Source organism: Carcharhinus amblyrhynchos, unplaced genomic scaffold (genome assembly GCF_965287045.1).
Source record: "Carcharhinus amblyrhynchos unplaced genomic scaffold, sCarAmb.v2.hapA scaffold_37, whole genome shotgun sequence".
Classification (NCBI taxonomy): Eukaryota; Metazoa; Chordata; class Chondrichthyes; order Carcharhiniformes; family Carcharhinidae; genus Carcharhinus; species Carcharhinus amblyrhynchos.
Genome location: NW_027649778.1, coordinates 9,374,200 through 9,396,916, shown reverse-complemented (window position 1 = coordinate 9,396,916; position 22,717 = coordinate 9,374,200). Strand labels below are relative to the sequence as shown.

The 22,717-nt window shown below is 50.3% G+C and overlaps 1 protein-coding gene across 1 annotated transcript in view; it reads left to right on the top strand.

The window, feature by feature from the left end:
• The window catches only part of LOC145362107 (reticulon-2-like), a 56,569-nt gene that overhangs the window by 11,842 nt on the left and 22,010 nt on the right, over positions 1-22,717 (top strand). The window contains exons 4-5 of the mRNA XM_080218146.1: positions 4,238-4,597; positions 21,385-21,592. Coding sequence (XP_080074272.1) covers positions 4,238-4,597; positions 21,385-21,592 — 568 coding nt within the window. The remainder of the gene's footprint in view (positions 1-4,237; positions 4,598-21,384; positions 21,593-22,717) is intronic.

Below are 22,717 nucleotides of genomic sequence, written 5' to 3'. Positions count from 1 at the left end.
AGTGTCCTCCAGGATTGGCAGGGAGTCTCCGGATATCCAAGATCAACCTCCCAAGACACTGCAGTGTGAGAGCCTGGAGGAAAATCCCAGGGAGATTAAAAATAGATTTTTTTTGTAGCATTTTCTCTGAACATTTCTCTTTTCCAGATATAAAAATATTGAAAATGGGGGAAAAGGCTGATTGGCTGATAGTCCACCATCATCCAATTGGGGAATGGATCTTTGTGCTTTCCGATTGGTGTAGGAAGGCCGTACGTCACAAGGATGGATGTGTTGGCTGACTAATGGCTGGAGGGTGGAGGGGGTAACCCATGATGGAACCCCCCCCCTATTTAATCCCAGTTGGCACCCCGATCATTCATGTGGACACTTACTCACTCGCTCCCTTGTGCAATAACCCACATTACAAACAACAAAGAAAATTACAGCACAGGAACAGGCCCTTTGCCCCCCCCCCCCCCCCCCCCCCCCAAACCATGCTGCCCGACTCAACTAAAACCCCCCACCCTTCGGGGGGACCATATCCCTCTATTCCCATCCTATTCATGTATTTGTCCAGATGCCCCTTAAAAGTCACTGTTGTATCTGCTTCCACTGCCTCCCCCGGTAATGGGTTCCAGGCACCCACCACCCTCTGTGTAAAAAAGCTGCCTTTAAACATTGCCCCTCACACCTTAAACCTGTGCCCCCTAGTAATTGTCTCTTCCACCCTGTCAATAAGCTTCTGGCTATCCATTCTGCCAATGCCCTCATAATCCTGAAAGCTTCTATCAGGTCGCCACACCTCCCCAACCAAGTTTCTCCAACCTCTCCTCATAGTTAATGCCCTCCATACCAGGAAACATCCTGGTAAATCTTTTCTGCTCCCTCTCCAAAGCCTCCCCACCCTTCTGGTAGTGTGGCGACCAGAATTGAACATTATATTCCAAATGTGGCCTCACTAAGGTTCTATAAAGCTGCAGCATGACTTGACAATTTTTAAACTCAATGCTCTGGCAAGCATGCCGTATGCCTTCTTGACTATCTTCTCCATCTGCATTGCCACTTTCAGTGACCTGTGTACCTGTACATCCATATCCCTCTGCTTATCAATATTCTAAAGGGTTCTGCCATTTACTGTATATTTCCTATCTGTATTAGACCTTCCAAAATGCATTACCTCCCATTTGTCCAGATTAAACTCCATCTACCATCTCTCTGCCCAAGTCTCCAACCGATCTATATCCTGCTGCATCCTCTGACTGTCCTCATCGCTATCCGCAAATCCACCGACCTTTGTGTCATCCGCAAATTTACTAATCAAATCAGTTATATTTTCCTCAAAATCATTTATATATATTACAAATAGCAAAGGTCCCAGCACTGATCCCTGAGGAATGCCACTTGTCACAGCCCTCCATTCGAAAACATTTTTCGTTGGTAGGAAGAATGGTAGGAAGGACTATTACTTACGTGGCGAAAAACTGCAGCAGGCGACGGTGCAGAGGGACCTCGGGGTCCTTGTGCATGAGTCGCAAAAACCCAGCTTGCAGGTGCAGCAGGTGGTCAGGAAGGCTAATGGGATGCTGGCCTTCATAGCGAGGGGGATTGAATATAAAAGTAGGGAGGTCTTGCTGCAGCTGTACAGGGCATTGGTGAGGCCGCAGCTGGAGTACTGTGTGCAGTTTTGGGCGCCGCACCTGCGCAAGGATATTTTGGCCCTGGAGGGAGTGCAGAGGAGGTTTACTAGGCTGATACCGGAGTTGAGGGGATTGAGCTATGAGGAGAGGCTGAATAAACTAGGCTTGTACTCGTTAGAGTTTAGAAGAATGAGGGGAGATCTCATTGAGACGTATAAGATGATGAATGGGATGGATAGGATAGAGGTGGAGAGACTCTTCCCGCTCAAAAAAGACAGTAGGACTAGGGGGCACAGCCTCAAGATAAAGGGGAGGCGGTTTAGAACAGAGTTGAGGAGGAACTTCTTCACTCAAAGGGTGGTGAATCTCTGGAATTCTCTGCCCGTTGAAGTGGTGGAGGCTGCCTCGCTAAATATTTTTAAGAAGCGGGTTGATGGGTTCTTGATAAGAGAGGGGATTAAGGGTTATGGGGAGAGGGCGGGAATGTGGAACTGAGCCACGACAGATCAGCCATGATCTTATTGAATGGCGGGGCAGGCTCGAAGGGCTAGATGGCCTACTCCTGCTCCTATTTCTTATGTTCTTATGTTCTTATGTTCTTACGTTTCCTTCCACTGCTACCCTCTGTCTTCTTTGACCAAGCCAGTTCTGTATCCATTTTGCCAGCTCACCTCTGATCCCATGCAACTTCACCTTCTGCACCAGTCTGCTATGAGCGATCTTGTCAAAGGCCTTACTGAAGTCCATGTAGACAACATCCACTGACCTACCCTCATCAATCATCTTCATCGCTTCCTCGAAAAACTCAATCAAGTTAGTGAGACACGATCTCCCCTTCACAAAACCATGTTGCCTCTCACTAATATGTCCATTTATTTCCTAGTGGGAGTAAATCCTGTCTCGAAGAATTCTCTCCAATAATTTCCCTACCACTGATGTAATACTCACCGGTCTGTAATTACCTGGATTATTCTTGCTACCCTTCTAAAACAAAGGAACAACATTGGCTATTCTCCAATCCTCTGGGACTTCCTCTGTACAGTAAGAAGTCTCACAACATGAGGTTAAAGTCCTGACGAAGGGGCAAAGCCCTGAAAGGTAGTGGTGTTTGCTACCAAATAAACCTGTTGGACTTTAACCTGGTGTGAGACTTCTTACTGTGTTTACCCCAGTCCAACGCTGGCATCGCCACATCATGACCTCCCCTATAGCCAGTGAAGATACAAAGATTTCTCTTAAGGCCTCAGCAATTTACTCCCTTGCCTCTCTCAGTATTCTGGAGTATATCCCATCAGGTCCTGGGGACTTGTCTACCTCAATGTTTCTCAAGAACCCCAATACCTCCTCCCTTTTGATCTCAATATGACTCAGACTATCTACACATCCTTTCCCAGGTTCATCATCCACCAAGTCTTTCTCTTTGGTGAATACTGACACAAAATACTCATTTAATACCTCACCCATTTCCTCTGGCTCCACATATAGATTCTCTCCCCTTCCTTGAGTGGACCAACCCTCTCCCTGGCTAACCTCTTATTCTTTACATATGCATAAAAAGCCTTGGGATGTTTCTTAATGCTGCTGGCCAATGCTTTTCCATGACTCCTTTTAGCCCTCCTTAATCCTGCTTAAGTTTGTTTCTGCTTTCCTTGTATTCCACTCTTGCTTCATGTGTTCCCAGCCTCCTAGCTTTGACAAATGCTTTCTTTTTCTCTTTGACTAGGCTCAGAATGTCTCTAGTTATCCAAGGTTTGCAAAACTTGCCATCCTTATCATTCATCCTTACAAGAATGTGCCAGTCCTGAATCCCTATCAACTTACACTTGAAAGTCTCCCATATGCCAGAGGTCGATTTGCCATCAAACATCTGCCCCCAATCCAAATTCTTCAGTTCCTGTCTAATATTATAATTAGCCTTCCCCCAGTGTAGCACCTTCATACACTTGTCTTTATCCATCAGTACCTTAAAGCTTACTGAATTGTGGTCACTGTTCCCGAAGTGCTCCCCTATGAAATATTGACCACCTGGCTGGGCTTATTCCCCAATACCAGGTCCAGTATGGCCCCTTCCCGAGTTGGACTAGCTACATACTGTTTCAGGAAGCCCTCCTGGATGCTCCTTACAAACATTGCCCCATCCATGCCCCCTAGCCCTAAGTGAGTCCCAGTCAATTTGGGGAAGTTAAAATCTCCCACCACCACAACCCTGTTATTTTTACAGCTTGCCCAAATCTGCCAACATATCTGTTAATCAATCTCCCATTGGCTGTTACAAGGCCTATAGTAAACCCCCAACATTGTCACAACACCCTTCCTATTCCTGAGTCCCTCCATATTGCCTCACTGTATAGAACATAGAACATTCCAGCGCAGTACAGGCCCTTCGGCCCTCGATGTTGCGCCGACCAGTGGAACAAATCCAATGACTCTCTAACCTAAACTATTCCAATGTTATCCATATGCCTATCCACTGACCGTTTGAACGCCCTTAAAGTTGGCGAGTCCACAACTGCTGCAGGCAGGGCCATTCCACACCCTTACTACCAATTGGGAGCTGTTAAGCTGCAGTTAGAGAGTGGCTAAAATACCTCATAATAATCACTGTGTCTCACTTACAGAAGCCGAGGGAACGCTGGCTGAGGTGGAAGCCACGGAGGCTGCAGGAGGTGAGATAGCCTCGGACACAGTGGACACATCAGGCTCCACGGCAGGATCGCTCGACAGGCTGGTGCCAGCAGGAGCACTGGGCATACCGGATGACGCATTGCCAGGGGGATGTGACTGCTGCGTTAACGCACACCATACCATCGGCTGCAAACACTCGCTCGCCCTGGTTGCAGCATCAAATGCTTACCAAACTCAGGAGGTGACAGAGGAGGAGACGACTTCAGACAACTGGCAGTCACCACAGCAACCCAGTGCCTTGGAACCAACACATCATCCCAAATCGCAGGGCCTGGAGACAGTAGACCAAACAGGTAAATGCACTCCCAGGACAGGGACAGCACGGGGTTAGATACAGAGTAAAGCTCCCTCGACACTGTCCCCCATCAAACACTCCCAGGACAGGTACAGCACGGGGTTAGATACAGAGTAAAGCTCCCTCTACACTGTCCCCCATCAAACACTCCCAGGACAGGTACAGCACGGGGTTAGATACAGAGTAAAGCTCCCTCTACACTGTCCCCCCATCAAACACTCCCAGGACAGGTACAGCACGGGGTTAGATACAGAGTAAAGCTCCCTCTACACTGTCCCCCATCAAACACTCCCAGGACAGGTACAGCACGGGGTTAGATACAGAGTAAAGCTCCCTCTACATTGTCCCCATCAAACACTCCCAGGACAGGTACAGCACGGGGTTAGATACAGAATAAAGCTCCCTCTACACTGTCCCCCATCAAACACTCCCAGGACAGGAACAACACAGAAAAAGCTGGAAAATCTCAGCAGATCTGACATCACCTGTAGAGTAAGAACGGAGCCAACGTTTCAGAGCCGAGAGCGAAGAAAACCAGGTGTCGGGGCTGTAATAGGACAAAGGGATGTGAGTGAGGAAGAATAAGGCTGAGAGAGATGCTAAACATGTCCATTTAGTGATGAGAATGTGTGAATGGTTGTACAGGGGTACAGACGGTGAAGGGAGTAGCCCTAAAGGAGCGGTGGGGGGGTGGTGTAGGGAATGAGGGTGAAAGTAGGAGAGCCAGAATGGAGAAGTGGGAAAGAAGGATGATAAAAATGCATGAACGAATTGAAGAGGAGAAATGGGAATGGGGTAAAGGTGGAGGAGCGAGTCCACGCTCTGAAGTTGTTCAACTCAAGTGTTCAGTCCGGAAGGCTGTAGAGTGCCCAATCGGAAGATGAGGTGCTGTTCCTCCAGTTTGCGTTGGGCTTCACTGGAACATTGCAGCAGGCCAAGGGTGGACAGGTGGGCCGGAGAGCAGGGTGGTGTGTGTTGATGTGGCAAGCGACTGGGAGGACTGGGTCCTGCTGGCAGACAGACCGAAGGTTTTCAGCAAAGTGGTCACCGAGACTGCGTTTGGTCTCCCTGATGTGGAGTAGGCCGCATTGGAAGCAGAGGTCTATTGCACACTGCTGCCCCCTCACAGCTCCAGGGACCCGGGTTCAATCCCAGTCTCGGGTCACTGACTGTGTGGAGTTTGCACGTTCTCACTGTGTCTACGTAGGTTTCCTCCGGCTGTTCCGGTTTCCTCCCACAGTCCAAAGATGTGCAGGTTCGGTGGAACACTTGCCCCCTTAGTGTTCCGCGGTTAGGGGAATTAGCAGGGTAAATATGTGGGGTTACAGGGATAAGGCCCGGGTGAGATTGTCGTCGATGCGGGCTTGATGGGCTGAATGGCCCCTTTCTGCACTGTTAAGATTTTATAATTCTGTCAGGTGGGACCAAAGAATAAAGAACAAAGAGAATTACAGCACAGGAACAGGCCCTTCGGCCCTCCAAACCTACACTGACCATGCTACCCGGCTGAACTAAAACCCCCTACCCTTCTGGGGACCATATCCCTCTATTCCCATCCTATTGTCCACTTTGATCATTCAAAAGTCTGACGGTAGCAGGGAAGAAGCTGTCCTTGAATCGGTTGGTACGTGACCTCAGACTTTTGTATCTTCTTCCCGACGGAAGAAGGTGGAAGAGGGGATTATGCTGGCTGCTTTTCCGATGTAGCGGGAAGTGCGGAGAGTGTCAGTGAATGGGAGGCTGGCTTGCGTGATGGACTGGGCTACATTCACAACCCCTTTGTAGTTTCTTCCAGCCTAGAGAACTGGTTAAATATTTGGTGGGAGATGTGGGGAGCAAGTAGGGGAATGGGATAGATTGGATAATTGGACACAAGAGCCAGTGTGGCGGCTGAATGGCCTCCTCCTTCTTAGAAAGGACAGCAGGACTAGAGGGCACAGCCTCAAAATAAGGGGGGGCGCAGTTTAGATCGGAATTGAGGAGGAAACTCTTCACTCAGAGGGTGGTGAGTCTCTGGAATTCTCTGCCCGTTGAAGTGGTGGAGGCTACCTTATTGAATATGTTTAAGTCACGGGTAGATAGATTTCTGATAGATAAGGGAATTAAGGGTTATGGGGAGCAGCGGGAAAGTGGGACTGATCCACTTCAGATCAGCCACGATCTTACTGAATGGCGGGGCAGGCTCGAAGGGCTAGATGGCCGACTCCTGCTCCTATTTCTTATGTTCTGATGTTCCTGTGTATGATCCCAGCGCTCAATCTGTAAGGGTTCCAGCACTCAAAGGGTTATGCTGCTGGAAGAAGGGTGTTGCTAGGTAATGTTCTGTCTGGGACGCGATTGGCTGTGGAGGATACTGCAGCATTTACAGCGCTGGCTGCGTCCCTCCCGAGCATCGGCAGGGATCAGTCCGTCTCAGCAGCTGTGCGACACAGGACACCGAGCCTTCAGCCTCTCCCGAGATGGAAGTCAGGTCCGAGTGTCCAGGGATGGAGAGCGTGTGGAACTCTGTCCTCTCCAAAGAAAAGGGTATACTGAACAGCACTGAGTTCACGTCGTCTCGAAATAACTTGCGGAAATGTTGCCAGCAGGTTGTGGGGAGGAGAGACGGAGAGAAACAGACAAAGGAGATAAAGAGAGAGAGAGAGAGATAGACAGAGACCGAGCCACAGAGATGGAGAGCGAGACAAAGGGAGATAAAGAGAGAGAGAGAGAAGACAAAGAATGACAAAGAGAGAAAGAGATAGAGAGAGTGAGAGACACAAAGGAGAGACAAAAGGAGTGAGAGAGAGACAAAGAAAGAAAGCGACCGGAGGAGAGAGCGATTTCAGACAAGGGAACACACGGTGAGACAAAGGGAGGCACAGAGTCTGTGGGATAAAGAGAAGGACAGAGAGAGTGGGATTTACACAGGCAGAAAGGGAAAGGCACAGGGACAGGGCAGAGGATAATGAGAGAGGGATAGTGTGAGAGAGAGAGAGACGGGATGAGAGAGACGGGAGGTGGGATAAGGAGAGAGAGAGAGACAGACGGGGACAGAGAGTGTGAGATAATGATAGAAGGATAGTGTGAGAAAGAAAGACAGACAGAGAGAGAGAGACACAGACAGAGACGGGATGGAGATAGAGAAATACAGAGAGAGACAGTATTAGTCAATCAGCAATTTAAACAATCAGGATGATGGAATGGGAGATGAGTAATGGCAACAGCGATGAGACTGCAACAGGGTGTTCTGTGAGACTGAGACTGGCAGGGACAGAGCAGATACGGAGACAAAGAAAGATGGGAAGGATGAGGTTTGCTGAAGCAATCCACGGAGACAGGCTGGGAGACTGGGACAGGAAGAGAAGCAACGGACAGCAAATATCTCCTCAATCAATTGTTTCAATCCATCTGCTTTATTACTGGACCCCCAGCCTTATAACCAAATAGAGACAGGAACCCGAGTCACTCCCCGGGTAATTCTCCCCCGAGTCACTCTCCCCCCTGAGTCATTCCCCCCCCCAACCCGAGTAACTCCCTTAGTCACTCCCTGAGTAACTCTCCCCCCCGAGTCATCCTCACCCCCCTCCCCGAGTAACTCCCTTAGTCACTCCCTGAGTAACTCTCCCCCCGAGTCATCCTCACCCCCCTCCCCGAGTAACTCCCTTAGTCACTCCCTGAGTAACTCTCCCCCCGAGTCATCCTCACCCCCCTCCCCGAGTAACTCCCTTAGTCACTCCCTGAGTAACTCTCCCCCCCCGAGTCATCCTCACCCCCCTCCTCGAGTAACTCCCTTAGTCATTCCCTGAGTAACTCTCCCCCTGAGTCACTCCCTAAGTCACCCTCCCCCTGATTCACACCCCGGGTAACTCCCTGAGTCACTCCCTGGATCCCCCTCTCCCTGAGTCACTCTAAGTCACCCTCCCCCTGAGTCACACCCTGGGTAACTCTCCCCCAAATCACTCCTCCCCTGCGAGTCACTCCCCTGAGTCAGTCCCCCCCGAGACACTCCCTCTGAGTCACTCCCCGGGTAACTCTCCCCCAAGTCACTCGCCACCACCCCCGCCATCACACCTCTGAGTCACTCTCCTGAGTCAATCCCCCTGAGTCACTCTCCTGAGTCACTCCCCGGGTAACTCTCCCCCAAGTCACTCGCCACCACCCCACACCCCCCACACCTCTGAGTCACTCTCCAGGTATCTCTCCCCCAAAGTCACTGCCCCCCCAAGTCACTCCCCTGAGTCAATCCCCCTGACTCACTCCCTCTGAGTCACTCCCTGAGTAACGCTCCCCCTGAATCAAGACCTCGGTCACTCTCCCTCTGTGTCAGTCCCTGGGTAACTCTCCCCCAAGTCCCTCCTCCCCTGCACCCCCCCCCCGAGTCACTCACCCCGAGTCACTCCCTCTGTGTCATCCCTCTAACTCACTCCCCAAGGAACCCCTCCCCACCCTGAGTCACTCCCTCAGTCACTCCCTCCTGAATCACTTCCCAAGTCACTCCCTGAGCCGGTCACTCATCCCTCACTCCTCATGCACCACAGACAGCCAGATAACACACCGGGTGTGATTTTCTTGCCGCGCTCACCCCAAAACCAGAAAATCCTGACAAAAGTCAACAGACCCTTGAATTCTCCCACTGCCCCCCTCCCTACCCCCTGCCCGCGATGATACCTGTGGCGGGCGGGACAGGAAAATTCCACCCTCCATCTCATGTCGTCAATTGAGAAAATGCCCCAAAACCTGTTGCCATGTGTCCTGGGATCTGATTCACCACCCCGAAGGACAGATAGAGAAATGGATGGCAGCATAGGGGCTCAGATGGTTAGCGCTGCTGCCTCACAGCGTCAGGGACCCGGGTTCGATTCCCGGCTTGGGTCACTCTCTGCACATTCTCCCCATATCTGCGTGGGTTTCCTCTAGGTACTCCGGTTTCCTCCCACAGTCCAAATGTGTGCGGGTTAGGTTGGCCACGTTAAATTGACACTAGTGTCAGGGGATTAGCAGGGTAGATACGTGGAGTTAAGGGAATAGGGCCCGGGTGGGATTGTGGTTGGTGCAGACTCGATGGGCTGAATGGTCTCCTTCTGCACTGCAGGGATTCTATGAAAGTGAGTGAGAGAGCTGGGAAGGGAGCAACAGGAGGGAAGGACTAAAGGGTGTATTCTTTTCCCATTCCTTCATCCTGATTATTTAAATTGCTGACTGACTAATGCTCACTCTCTCTGTACCTCTCTATCCCCACCCCGTCTCTGTGTGTCTCTCTCTCTCTTTCTCTTCTTTCTTTCTCACACTATTCTTCTATCATTATCTCACATGGGTAGCACGGTGGTTAGCACTGCTGACTCACAGCGCCAGGGACCCGGGTTCGATTCCTGGCTTGGTTCACTGTCTGTGTGGAGGATGCACGTTCTCCCCGTGTCTGCTTGGGTTTCCTCTGGGAGCTCTGGTTTCCTCCCACAGTCCGAAAGACGTGCTGGTTAGGGTACATCGGCTGTGCTGAATTCTCCCTCGGTGTGCCCGAACAGACGCCAGAGTGTGGCGACTAGGGGATTTTCACAGTGACTTCATTGCAGTGTTAATGTAAGCCTACTTGTGACATGAATATATAAACTTAGATACCAGTGAACATAAGAACATAAGAAATAGGAGCAGGAGTAGGTCATCTGGCCCTTCGAGCCTGCCCCGCCATTCAATAAGATCATGGCTGATCTGTCGTGGCTCAGTTCCACATTCCCGCCCTCTCCCCATAACCCTTAATCCCCTCTCTTATCAGAAACCCATCAACCCGCGTCTTAAAAATATTTAGCGAGGTAGCCTCCACCACTTCAACGGGCAGAGAATTCCAGAGATTCACCACCCTTTGAGTGAAGAAGTTGTTCCTCAACTCTGTTCTAAACCACCCCCCCTTTATCTTCAGGCTGTGCCCCCTAGAGAAACAGAGTGAGTGATTTGATTTGTTTTAATATTGTCACATGTATTAATGTACAGTGAAAATTATTGTTCCTTGCGCGTTATACAGACAACGCATACAGTATATAGAGAAGGAAAGAACAGAGTGCAGAATGTAGTGTTACAGTCATAGCAAGGGTGTAGAGAAAGATCAACTTAATGCGAGGTAGGTCCATTCAAAGTCTGATGGCAGCAGGGAAGAAGCTGTTCTTGGGTCGGTTGGTATGTGACCTCAGACTTTTATATCTTATTCCTGATGGAAGAAGGTGGAAGAGAGAATGTCCGGGGTGCGTGGGATCCTTGGTTATGCTGGCTGCTTTTCCGAGGCAGCGGGACGTGTAGACGGAGTCAACGAGTGGGAGGCTGGGTAGCGTGATGGACTGGGCTAAAAGGGGGAGACGAAGGGAGAAAGAGTCGGAATTTGAAAAACGGTGACCGTAAAGGAAGAAAGAGAAGGGGTAAGGGGTCAGACGGAGAAAGAGAAGGGGTAAGGGGTCAGACGGAGAAAGAGAAGGGGTAAGGGGTCAGACGGAGAAAGAGAAGTGGGCGCTGTATTGAAATAAGAGTGTGATAAATGGGGATAGAGGGGATCACAAAGAATAAAAGTCAGAAAGAAATGGGGGGAGAATGAGAGGTGTTAGAGATGGAGAGAGAGAGAGAAAGAGAGGCAGAGAAGTGGAGAAATGGTCAAAGAATGCAAGAGAGAAAGAGAAAGGAGAAAAAAGAAAGACTTGCATTTCTATAGCACCTTTCATGACCTCAGGATGTCCCAGTGTGCTTTACAGCCAATGAAATACCTTTTGAAGTGTTACAACGGGGCAGTCAGTTTGACACAGCAAGTTCCCACAAGGGGAGGCTGGTGATGCAGTGGGAGCACCGCCTACAGAGCAGCACTCCCTCCCTACTGCACTGGGCTCGCCAGCCTGGATGTGTGCCGCGCACATATCTCCAGGGTGGAATTTGAACCCACGATCTCAGGGAGGGGGCAGGTTGTGACCAACTGAACCACCCTTGGCCACTGCGAAGGACAGAGCAACACCACAGCTCAGTGACTATCACTGTTTGCTGTGCAGACACATGGATTTGGGTCGGTGTCTGTGGGAGTTTGCGCATTCTCCCCGTGCTTGCGTGGGTTTTCTCCAGGTGCTCCGGTTTTCTCCCACACCCCAAAGATGTGCTCTTAGGCTGATTGGTGTAACAAATTGTCCCTAAATTAGTCTTCCCTCAATCTTCCCCAATAGGTGTAGACAAAGGTCATGGGTAGAGGAGGGCACTCATAATGTTAAGATGGCGGCGTGGGCTCGTTGGGCCGAAGGGCCTGTTTCCCAGGCTGTGTTGTTCTTTGTTCTTTGTTAATACAAAAGAGAGAGCATGAAAGGAGGGGCTAGAAACAGGGTGAAAATAATAGGACGCAAAAAGGAAAAGAGAGAGACAGAATGGGAAAGAGAGGGAGATGGAGAAAGAGGGACAGAACCAATGAGTGTGGGGGGGGTGGTGTTGGAGAGAGAAATATGGGAAGTGGGCAGGCAGAGAGTGTGAAAGGTCAGTGGTGGGAAAATTAAAGAAGGGAAGGAAGGTGGCAAAGAAAGAGAGAAAGGGTAAAAAAAAATGGAAACTAAAAATAAAAAGGGAAGAAAGAGGAGTTAAAGAATGGACAGAGGAACCAAGAGAAGATGGTGAGAATGAGAATGGAGAGGGAAAACTGAGAGAGGAGTGGATGAGATGGCGAGAGAGAAAAGGGGATAGATTTTTTTGAATTGATTTGTGGGACATGGTGTCGCAGATTGGGCCAGTATTTATTGCCCATCCCAAGTTGCCCTTGGAGGGCAGTTGAGAGTCAACCCCATTGCTGTGGAGTCACATGTAGGCCAGACCGGGTAAGGACGGCAGATTTCCCTCCCTAAAGGACAATAGTGAACTGGATGGGTTTTTCCAACAATGGATTCATGGTCATCAGTAGATTCTTAATTCCAGAGATTTTTATTGAATTCAAATTACACGGTGGCACAGTGGGTTAGCACTGCTGCCTCACAGCGCCAGGGACCCAGGTTCAATTCCCGGCTTGGGTCACTGCCTGTGTGGAGTCTGCATGTCCTCCCCGTGTCTGCGTGGGTTTCCTCCATGTGCTCCGGTTTCCTCCAAAGGTGTGCGGGTTGGGTTATTTGGCCGTACTAAATTTACCCTAGTTTCACAGGGTTTGGCAGGGTAAATATGTGGGGTTACAGGATAGGGTGGGGTTGTTCAATGGACCGAATGGCCTCCTTCCATACTGTAGGGATTCTATGTCTGTGTGGAGTTTGCACATTCTCCCTGTCCGTGCATGGGTTTCCTCCAGGTCCCTCCCACAGTCTGAAAGGTTAGTTGCATTGGCTATGCTAAATTCGTACCCGAACAGGCGCCGGAGTGTGGCGACTCGGGGATTTTCACAGTAACTTCATTGCAGTGTCGATGTAAGTCTACTTGCGACACTGATAAATGAGTAAATAACTCAACTACCTGCCGTGGCAGGATTCGAACTCGGGTCCCCCAGGACAGTAGCTGAGTTTCTGGATTAAAAGTCTAGATAATACCACTGGGCCATCAGCTCCCCTATCGAGATGGGACGAGAGGAAAAGAAGGGAAGAGAGAGAGAAACAGAAATAATTAGATGGAAAGAGGAAGGAGGGACGGAGTGAATGAAAAGAGATGGTAGTTAGAAGTATGTTAAAGGAGGCTGCAGGATTCTGTATAGTCAGTCCTGCGCTGTCTCTCAGCCTTGGTAAGGCTGAGAGAATCTTCACAATTAATACTATTTCATTGTGGCTTCCAGCTTATCGCTCCTTCAGTAACGCTACAACTAACTCCAAAGTGGGATCAAAAGTGAGTCCCTGTAACCATGGCAAAAGGAACTTGGCTGCGATTGAGCTGTGATATCTGTGGCCTGGTGGAGGAGTGTGTCACAAATGTATTTACTAGTTTCAAGGCATGTTTCTCCACAGGTTTGTACGGCTGGGTTGAACATTTCAAACATCTCTGGCACGTAGGAACGTAACATCGGAAAAAGAGGGCGGCATGGTGGCACAGTGGGTTAGCACTGCTGCCTCGCAGCGCCAGGGACCCAGGGTTCAATTCCAGCCACGGGTCACTGTCTGTGTGGAGTCTGCACGTTCTCCCCGTGTCTGCGTGGGTCTGCTCCCGGTTTCCACCCACAGTCTGAAAGAAGTGATGGTTAGGTTGATTGGCCATGCTAAATTGCTGTGGAGTGTCTGGGGGATTATGATGTGGAGATGCCGGCGTTGGACTGGGGTAAACGCAGTAAGAAGTCTCGCAACACCAGGTTGAAGCCCAACAGGTTTATTTGGTAGCAAACGCCACTAGCTTTTGGGCCTCTGATCCTTTGTTCAGAACTCTCCACTCACCTGAAGAAGGGTCAGAGGTTGAAAGCTAGTGGAATTTGCTATCAAATAAACCTTTGGACTTTAACCTGGTGTTGTGAGACTTCTCACTGTGTCTGGGGTTTAGCTGGGTAAATATGTGGGATACGAGCATAGAGCCTGGGTGGGATTGTGCTTGGTACAGACTCAGTGAGCCAAATGGGAGGCAATGACCTCATGGTATTATTGCTGGACTATTAATCCAGAAATTAATGAAGTTCTGAGGACTTGGGTTCGAATCCCACCAGGGCAGATGGTGTAATTTGAATTCAATTTAAAAAAATCTGGAATTAAGAACCTACTGATGGCCCATTGTCGATTGTTGGAAAAAACCACCTGGTTCGCTAATGTCCTTTAAGGAAGGAAATCTGCCATCCTTACCCCGTCTGGTCTACATGTGACTCCACAGCAATGTGGTTGACTCTCAACTGCCCTCCAAGGGCAACTAGGGATGGGCAATAAATACAGGTCCAGCCAGCGGCGCTCATGTCCCACAAATGAATACTGAAAAAAGGCCTCCTTCTGCACTCTAGGGATTTTACCATTCTTCATGAATAGGCCATTTGGCCCTTTGAGCCTGTTCCGTCACCCATTTGGTCATGGTTGATCATCAAATTCAATATCCTGATCTCCCCCCCCCCGCAATCCCCATATCCCTCAATCCCTTTAGCCCCCAAGAGTGATATCTAATTCCTTCTTGAAATCACACAATGTTTTGGCCTCAGCTACTTTCTTTGGGAGTGAATTCCACACATTCTCCACCCTCTGGGTGAAGAAATTTCTCCTCACCTCAGTCCTAAAAGGTTTATCCCTTATCCTCAAACTCTGGCCACGCACCACATTGAGAACGTGCTGTGGGATTAAAACGCAATCCTCCGATCTTGTTCCTTCCTGTCCCGAATGGAGTTCACGGCAGCGGCACTGGAGAATCCCAGCCGCGGATGAGGCCGGAATTTTCCGGTGTACATTTTTACAACGTAGGTCAAGGGTGCCCGGGAACGTGTTTGAACCCAGCTCCGTGACTGTCTCTTTCAGAGAATCCCCTACAGTGCAGAAGGAGGCCAGTCGGCCCATCGAGTTTCGTCCCGACCACAATCCCAGCCAGGCCCTATCCTCTTTTTTCCTTACCCCTGACTGGAAATCAAGTCAAAGTGAGGTCGCCATCAGATCAGCCACGATTGCTTGAAGTGTCAGAACAGTCTCGAGGGGCTGAATGGCCTACCCCTGCCCTTGTTCGTATCGGTATCAGGACACAGATACTGGGTAGTGAGTTTCGCTTCTGACTTTTATAAGGCTTTCCCAGGTTGGAAATGTCAATTACTAGGGGATATCGGTTTAAGGTAAAAGGAGGGAGGTTTAAAGGAGATTTGAGAAGCACTTTTTTTTCCACAGAGGAAACAGGGAGTCCTGCAGAGGGACTTGGACAGGTTAGGAGAGCGGGCAAAGAAGTGGGAGATGTGGAAAAGTGTGAGGTTATGCCCTTCAGAATGAGGAATGGAGACAGAAACTACTTTCTAAATGGGAAAATGCTTAGGAAATTGGAAACACAAAGGGACTTGGGAGTTATTGTTCAAGATTCTCTGAAGTGAAACTTGCAGGTTCAGTTGGCAGTTAGGAAGGCAAATGCAATGTTAGCATTCATATCAAGAGGGCTAGAATACAAGAGAAGGGATGTACTTCTGAGGCTGTATAAGGCTCTGGTCAGACCCCATTTGGAGTATCGTGAGCAGTTTTGGATCCCATAATCGAAGGATGGATGTGCCAGCCTTGGAAAGGGTCCAGAGCAGGTTCACAAGAATGATCCCTGGAATGAAGAGCTTGATGTATGAGGAATGGTTGAGGACTCTGGGTCTGTACTCATTGGAGTTCAGAAGGATGAGGGGGGGATCTTATTGAAACTTACAGGATACTGCGCAGCCTGGATAGAGTGGACGTGGAGAGGATGTTTCCACTAGTAGGAAAAACTAGAACCAGAGGGCACAACCTCAGGCTAAAGGGACGATCCTTTAAAACAGAGATGAGGAGGAATTTCTTCAGCCAGAGAGTGGGGAATCTGTGGAACTCTTTGCCACAGAGGAGGCCGGGTCATTGAGTGTCTTTAAGACAGAGATAGCTGGGTTCTTGATTAATAAGGGGGTCAGGGGTGATGGGGAAAAGGCAGGAGAATGGGGATGAGAAAAATATCAGCTATGATTGAATGGCGGAGCAGACTCGATGGGCCGAGTGGCCTAATTTTACTCCTGTCTTATGGTGTTATGGTAAGTGCCTGAAACATGTCGCCAGAGGAGATGGTGGAAGTAGATACAATAGCAACATTTAAGAGGCATCTTGACAGATCTATGACTAGACAGGGAATAGAGGGATACGGACCACATAGAGGAAAAGGTCTTTAGAAAGGCATCGTGTGTCAGCACAGGCTTGGTGGGCCGAAGGGCCTGTTCCTATACAGTGCTGTTCTTTGTTCTTTGTCACTGTTCTTAACATTCAGGGAAATTGTATTTTAATTACACATTTAAGGGTGAGATATGTCAGCAAGTTCCCTCTTCATGATCTCCCCATGTATTTTGGTGTTTATATGTGTTCGCTTGAAGGCTAAAACCTTGATTTCAAAGGGAATTTAAAATCCCGCAGAAGCTGGTGGAATTTAAATTCAATGAATAAAATCTGGAATTAAATAGCTAGTGACCATCACCGATTGTCAGAAAGACCCATCGGGTTCACTAATGCCCCTTTAGGGAAGGAAATCTGCCACCCTTACCCGGTCTGGCCTACACGTGACTCCAGACCCACGGTAATGTGGTTGACTTTTAACCGCCCTCTGAAATGGCCGAGCGAGACCCTCGGTTCAAGGGGACAATTAGGGATGGGCAACAGATATTGGCCCAGCCAGTGAGACCCATCTCCCCTGAGTGAGCAAATAAAACATTCAGGATGAGGCATCATCTTCAGGAGAGGAGAGATATTGTCACCTATGAGTCAGTGGGTAGAATCGTAGAATCCCTGCAGTGCAGAAGGAGGCCACTCGGCCCATTGAGTCTGTAGTGACTCCCCAAAAGAGCATCCTTCCCCTCCGACCTTTCCCCATAATGCCACACATTTAGCACGGCCAATCCACCTAACCTGCAAATCATTGGATACCAAGGAACAAGTTAACATGGTCAATCCACCTAACCTGTACATCTTTGGACAGTAAGGGGCAATTTAGCATGGTCAATCCACCTAACCTGCACATCTTTGGACACTAAGAGGCAATTTGACATGGCCAATTCTTCTAACTGCACACCTTTAGAGTGTGGGAGGAAACTGGAGCACCCGGAGAAAACCCACACAGACACTGGGAGAACATACAAACTCCATGCAAGATTGTCACCCAAGGCTGGAATCGAACTCAGGTCCCTGGGGCTAACAGGTCCCGCAGTGCTAACCACTGCGCCACCATGCTGTCCTCTCATGGCAGAGCCTACGGCTAGGGGTCACTGTTTAAAAATAAGGGGCTGCCCTTTTAAGACAGAGGTTTTTTGATCTCAGAGAGTTGTGAGTTTGGAACTCTCTCAAAAGGCAATGGCACGGCAGCACAGTGATCAGCACTGCTGCCTCACAGCGCCAGGGACCTGGATTCGATTCCCAGCCTTGGGTCACTGTCTGTGTGGAGTCTGCACATTCTCCCCATGTCTGTGTGGGTTTCCTCCGGGTGCTCCGGTTTCCCCCCACACGTGCGGGTTAGGTTGATTGGCCATGCTAAATTGACCATAGCGTCAGGGGAATTAGCAGGGTAAATATGTGGCGTTATGGGAATAGGGCCTGGGTGGGATAGTGGTCAGTGCAGACTCAATGGGCCAAATGGCCTCCTTCTGCAGGATCCTACAAGGCAGAGTCTTTGAATAATTATAAGGAAGTCTTATAAAACGAAGAGGTGAAAGGTTATTGGGAGTAGGTGGGAGTTTGCAATCAGATCAGCCATGACCTTATTGAATGGTGGAGCAGGGTTGAGGGGCCAAGTGGCCTACTCCTGCTGTTAATTTGTATTTGTACTTGTACCCGTGCTCCTCTGATCCTGGCCTCTTGAGCATCCCCAATTTCAATCGGTGGTGGCAGTGGGAGGGGGTGCATTCAACAGGAAGCCCCGTCAACAGCGGCAGGACCGGGTGACCCCGCCACCCACCAATAGCGGGCAAGCCTCCATCACGGTGAACCGCGTGGTGGGTTTGCGTGGAAAACCCAGCCCGTAGAGTTTTTACAGCCCAACAGAAGCCCTTCAGCCCATCATGTCTGCCCCTGCCATCAGGCGCCTATCTGTTATTTGGGCAGCACGCTGGCACAGTGGTTAGCGCTGCTGCCTCACCGCGCCAGGGACCCGGGTTCAATTCCAGCCTTGGATCGCTGTCTGCGCGTTCCCCCCGTGTCTGCTTGGGTTTCTTCAGGTGCTCCGGTTTCCTCCCACACTCCTCCCAGGCCCTACCCCCATAAACACATGCATTTACCCTAGCTGGTCCCCCTGACACTAAGGGGCAATTTAGCATGGCCAATCCACCTAACCCGCTGTGGGTTAGGTGGATTGGCCATGCTAAATTGAACCTGTTTCAGGGGGAATCAGCAGGGTAAATTTGTGAGGTTATGGGGATAGATTGGGATTAGATGTAGACTCGATGGGCTGAATGGCCTCCTTCTCTACTGTAGGGATACTATGATTCTAATCCCATTCCCCAGTACTTGGTCAATATCCTTGGATGCTTTGGCATTACAAGTGCTCATCTCAATGCTTCTTAAATGTTGAGAGGATTCCTGCCTCCCTTCTAGGCAGCGAGTTCCAGATTCCCACCTGCCTGGACCCCACGCTCCGGAATTCCCTCCCCACCCCACTCCCTCACTCTTCTCCTTTAAGACTGCCCCTTAAAAGCCTCTGACCAAGCCTTTGGTCATTGGGCCGAATGGCCGGAAGTGCTCCCGTCTGGCTGCGGTGAGTGGAGGTTTGGCTGGGTGCCAAGTTCTCTGCCCCCTGCCGCAGCGGAGTGTGAACGGCTGGTAAAGATGGCACTCCACATCCGCTACGTATCGCGGCGTCGTACTCAGTTGGTTCATGCCCCTCTGAAGGGGCTGAGGGGGGTATCTTGCTGCGTTCGGAGTGCTGCAAAGTCCAAGGTTGTTGTTGGCTGCCGAGGCAGGCTGCTGAAGCACGGGGGTGGGGCCCAGACCCTCAAGGGTTAATCCAACGCCGTGGTGCCGCTGGGAAGGGACACGGCCCCCCCCCCCCCCCCCCCAGTCAAGCCCTGAGTTCCGTCGGTCGAACCCAGCGGCAGGTGCTGTCTTCCCCTGTGCCTTCCCGAGGTTTTTCTCCCGACCACCGGGGAATTGAGCGAGAGACGCGGAGAATGGGATGGAAAGGTCAGACTTCTCTCGGGGAAGCTACGGACGGTGGCGGAGAGCCTGTACGCGGCTCATGGGGAGGGGGGGAGGTTTTGGTGGGGGGGGGGTGTGGGACAAATTTGCTAACAGTTTCCCTGCAGTGCAGAGTCCAGTGACGGCTGAGCAGAAATCTCCCGAACGTTTTAGACAGAAGGGTGGCTGGTATTTATTTACCAATATCGACACGTTCGGATATATCTGCTAATTTCTGTTGAAATTTTTTTCCCTCTTTCTCTCCCTCCCTCCATTCCCGAGGGCCTTGTGAAACCTCTTTTTATACTCTCCCTCCCTCTCTCTCTCTCTCTCTCTCTCTCTCTGCCTGCAATCTGATCTGATCAGCTGTCGTGGAACTGTGGATCCCTCCAGCTGCCCTGTCCTGTCCCCTTTCAGTGAGCAGGCTAATTATAGCGCTGGCGAAAATACTCGGGACCCCAGCGCACCACCTTCTGGGAGAAGCAGGCGGAGAGGTTTGGGGGCTTGGAACGCAGAGTCTGAGGGCGCTGAGTTTGTCTGCCGGGCGTGAATAGAATCGTAGAATCCTCACAGTGCAGAAGGAGACCATTCAGCCCATCACGTCTGCGCTGACCACAATCCCACCCAGGCCCTATTCCCATAAACGCATGCATTTATCCTAGCGAGTCCCCCTGACACTAATGGGCAATTTAGCATGGCCAATCCACCTAACCTGCACATCTTTGGACACTAATGGGCAATTTAGCATGGTCAATCCACCTAACCTGCACATCTTTGGACACTAAGGGGCAATTTAGCATGGTCAATCCACCTAACCTGCACATCTTTGGACACTAATGGGCAATTTAGCATGGTCAATCCACCTAACCTGCACATCTTTGGACATTAAGGGACAATTTAGCATGGTCAATCCACCTAACCTGCACATCTTTGGACACTAAGGGGCAATTTAGCATGGTCAATCCACCTAACCTGCACATCTTTGGACACTAATGGGCAATTTAGCATGGTCAATCCACCTAACCTACACATCTTTGGACACTAAGGGGCAATTTAGCATGGTCAATCCACCTAACCTGCACATCTTTGGACACTAAGGGACAATTTAGCATGGTCAATCCACCTAACCTACACATCTTTGGACACTAAGGGACAATTTAGCATGGTCAATCCACCTAACCTACACATCTTTGGACACTAAGGGACAATTTAGCACGGTCAATCCACCTAACCTACACATCTTTGGACACTAAGGGACAGTTTAGCATGGTCAATCCACCTAACCTATACATCTTTGGACACTGAGGGGCAATTTAGCATGGTCAATCCACCTAACCTGCACATCTTTGGACACTAAGGGACAGTTTAGCATGGTCAATCCACCTAACCTGCACATCTTTGGACACTAAGGGACAGTTTAGCATGGTCAATCCACCTAACCTATACATCTTTGGACACTGAAGGGCAATTTAGCATGGTCAATCCACCTAACCTATACATCTTTGGACACAAAGGGACAATTTCGCATGGCCAATCCACCTAACCTACACATCTTTGGACACTAAGGGGCAATTTAGCTTGGTCGACCCACGTAACGCACACACCTTTGGACTCTAAGGAACATTTAGCATGGCCAATCCACCTAACCTGCACATCTTTGGACACGAAGAGGCAATTAGTACAGCCAAGCCATGTAACTCACACATCTTTGGACTGTGGGAGGAAACCGGGGCACCCAGAGGAAACCCATGCAGACACAGGGGAGAATGTGCAGACTCCACACAGAGAGCAAGGAGGGGCAGACTCCTGGTGTATGCTGAATGCTGAGATAAGATTTTGGATCAGTAAGGGTTATGGGGAAAGGGCAAGGTATTGGACGTGAGAAATGGTGGATCAGCCCTGATCCTGTTGAACGGAGGAGCAGGCTCAAGGGGCCGAATGGCCTACTCCTGTTTGTATTATTGGTTTTATTAACCCCGGAGCCTGCAGCTCCTTTGGGCGAATCGCGTTGGGATTAGCGCCACCTTCCCTCATCTTGTTTTCTTCTGTCTCTCTTGTCTCCCCGCAGCGACTGACCTTCTGTACTGGGAGGACGTGAAGAAGACGGGCACGGTGTTCGGTGCCATCATCCTGGTCCTGTTCTCCCTCACCCAGTTCAGTGGCATCAGCGTGCTGGCGTACCTGACCCTGTCTGTCCTCTCGGTCACCATCAGCCTTCGCCTCTACACCTCGGTGCTGCACCTGCTCTACAAAACACAGGAAGCTCATCCCTTCCAGTGAGTACCGTACAACACCCACCTGCGGGAACAGGCGGAGGCCACTCAGCCCCTCGATCATCTTCGACCGAGTACATACCAACCTTTCCACATAATTTAACCCATTTAACCCCCTCTCTTATACTCAGTGACGGATAACTGTGACAAATCTAACATTCGGCTTTTAATATTTGTTCAGGTGCTTTGCTTATTTTATAAAATATTGATGTTGAATTGTTGAATCCCTGGGGTTCAGCCTAAGGAGCTGTGATCGCCGAGGATTCTGAGCTTTTTCGTCCCCCCGCACCCCCCACCCCGCCTTACTCCCTCCCCCCTCCATTGCCCTGAGACCGTGGCTCCTTCTCAGTGCTATACACACTGGCACCTTCCAGCCCCTCACTTGAAAGGACGCCCCCTCGATGCCTGGGCACTGTGCCCGCTGGCTGTTTGACCCCGGAGGGCAGCACAGACAGGGCACCCGTCCTGGACTCTCCTTGTCTCTCTGGCTCAGGGACCACACTTTGCAGTCGGACACAGTGTGGCAGCACACGAGGCCAATCTAATAGCGGGCGTTGCTCCTGAATTTGATTTCCTCTCACTCTCTTTGACTCCGCTTGCCCCGCACTCATCTATTATCACTCTTTCTCTATCTTCATCTCCTCCCTCTGTCTCCCCATCTCCCCTCACTTTCTCCTCTCTTTCTCTCTCTGTTCATTTCCCCTCTCTCTCTGTCCAAACTCCCTCTTTCTCCTCCCTCACTCCATCTCTCCTCCTTCTCACTCCCTTCCTTCCCCCCACTCCCTCTCTCTCTCTCCACTCTCACTCCTTCTCCCTCTCTCTCTTCCTCCTCACTCCCTCTCTCTCTCTCTTTCCTCTCACTCCCCATCCTTCTCCCCTCAGTCCCTCTCTCTTTCGCTCCACAGTCCCTCATTCCCTCATCACTCCCTCTCTCTCTCCCTCCCCCTCAAACACTCTCTGTCTCTCCCCCTCCCCCTCAAGTACTCCCTCCCTCCCTGACACCCCTCCCCTCAAACTCCCATTTGCTACCTCTCCCCCTCACCCCCTCTCTCTCTCTCCCCTGCATTCACTCTCTCTCCCTCCCTCACTCTCACCCCTCCCTCACACTCCCACTCTCTCTCCCTCCCC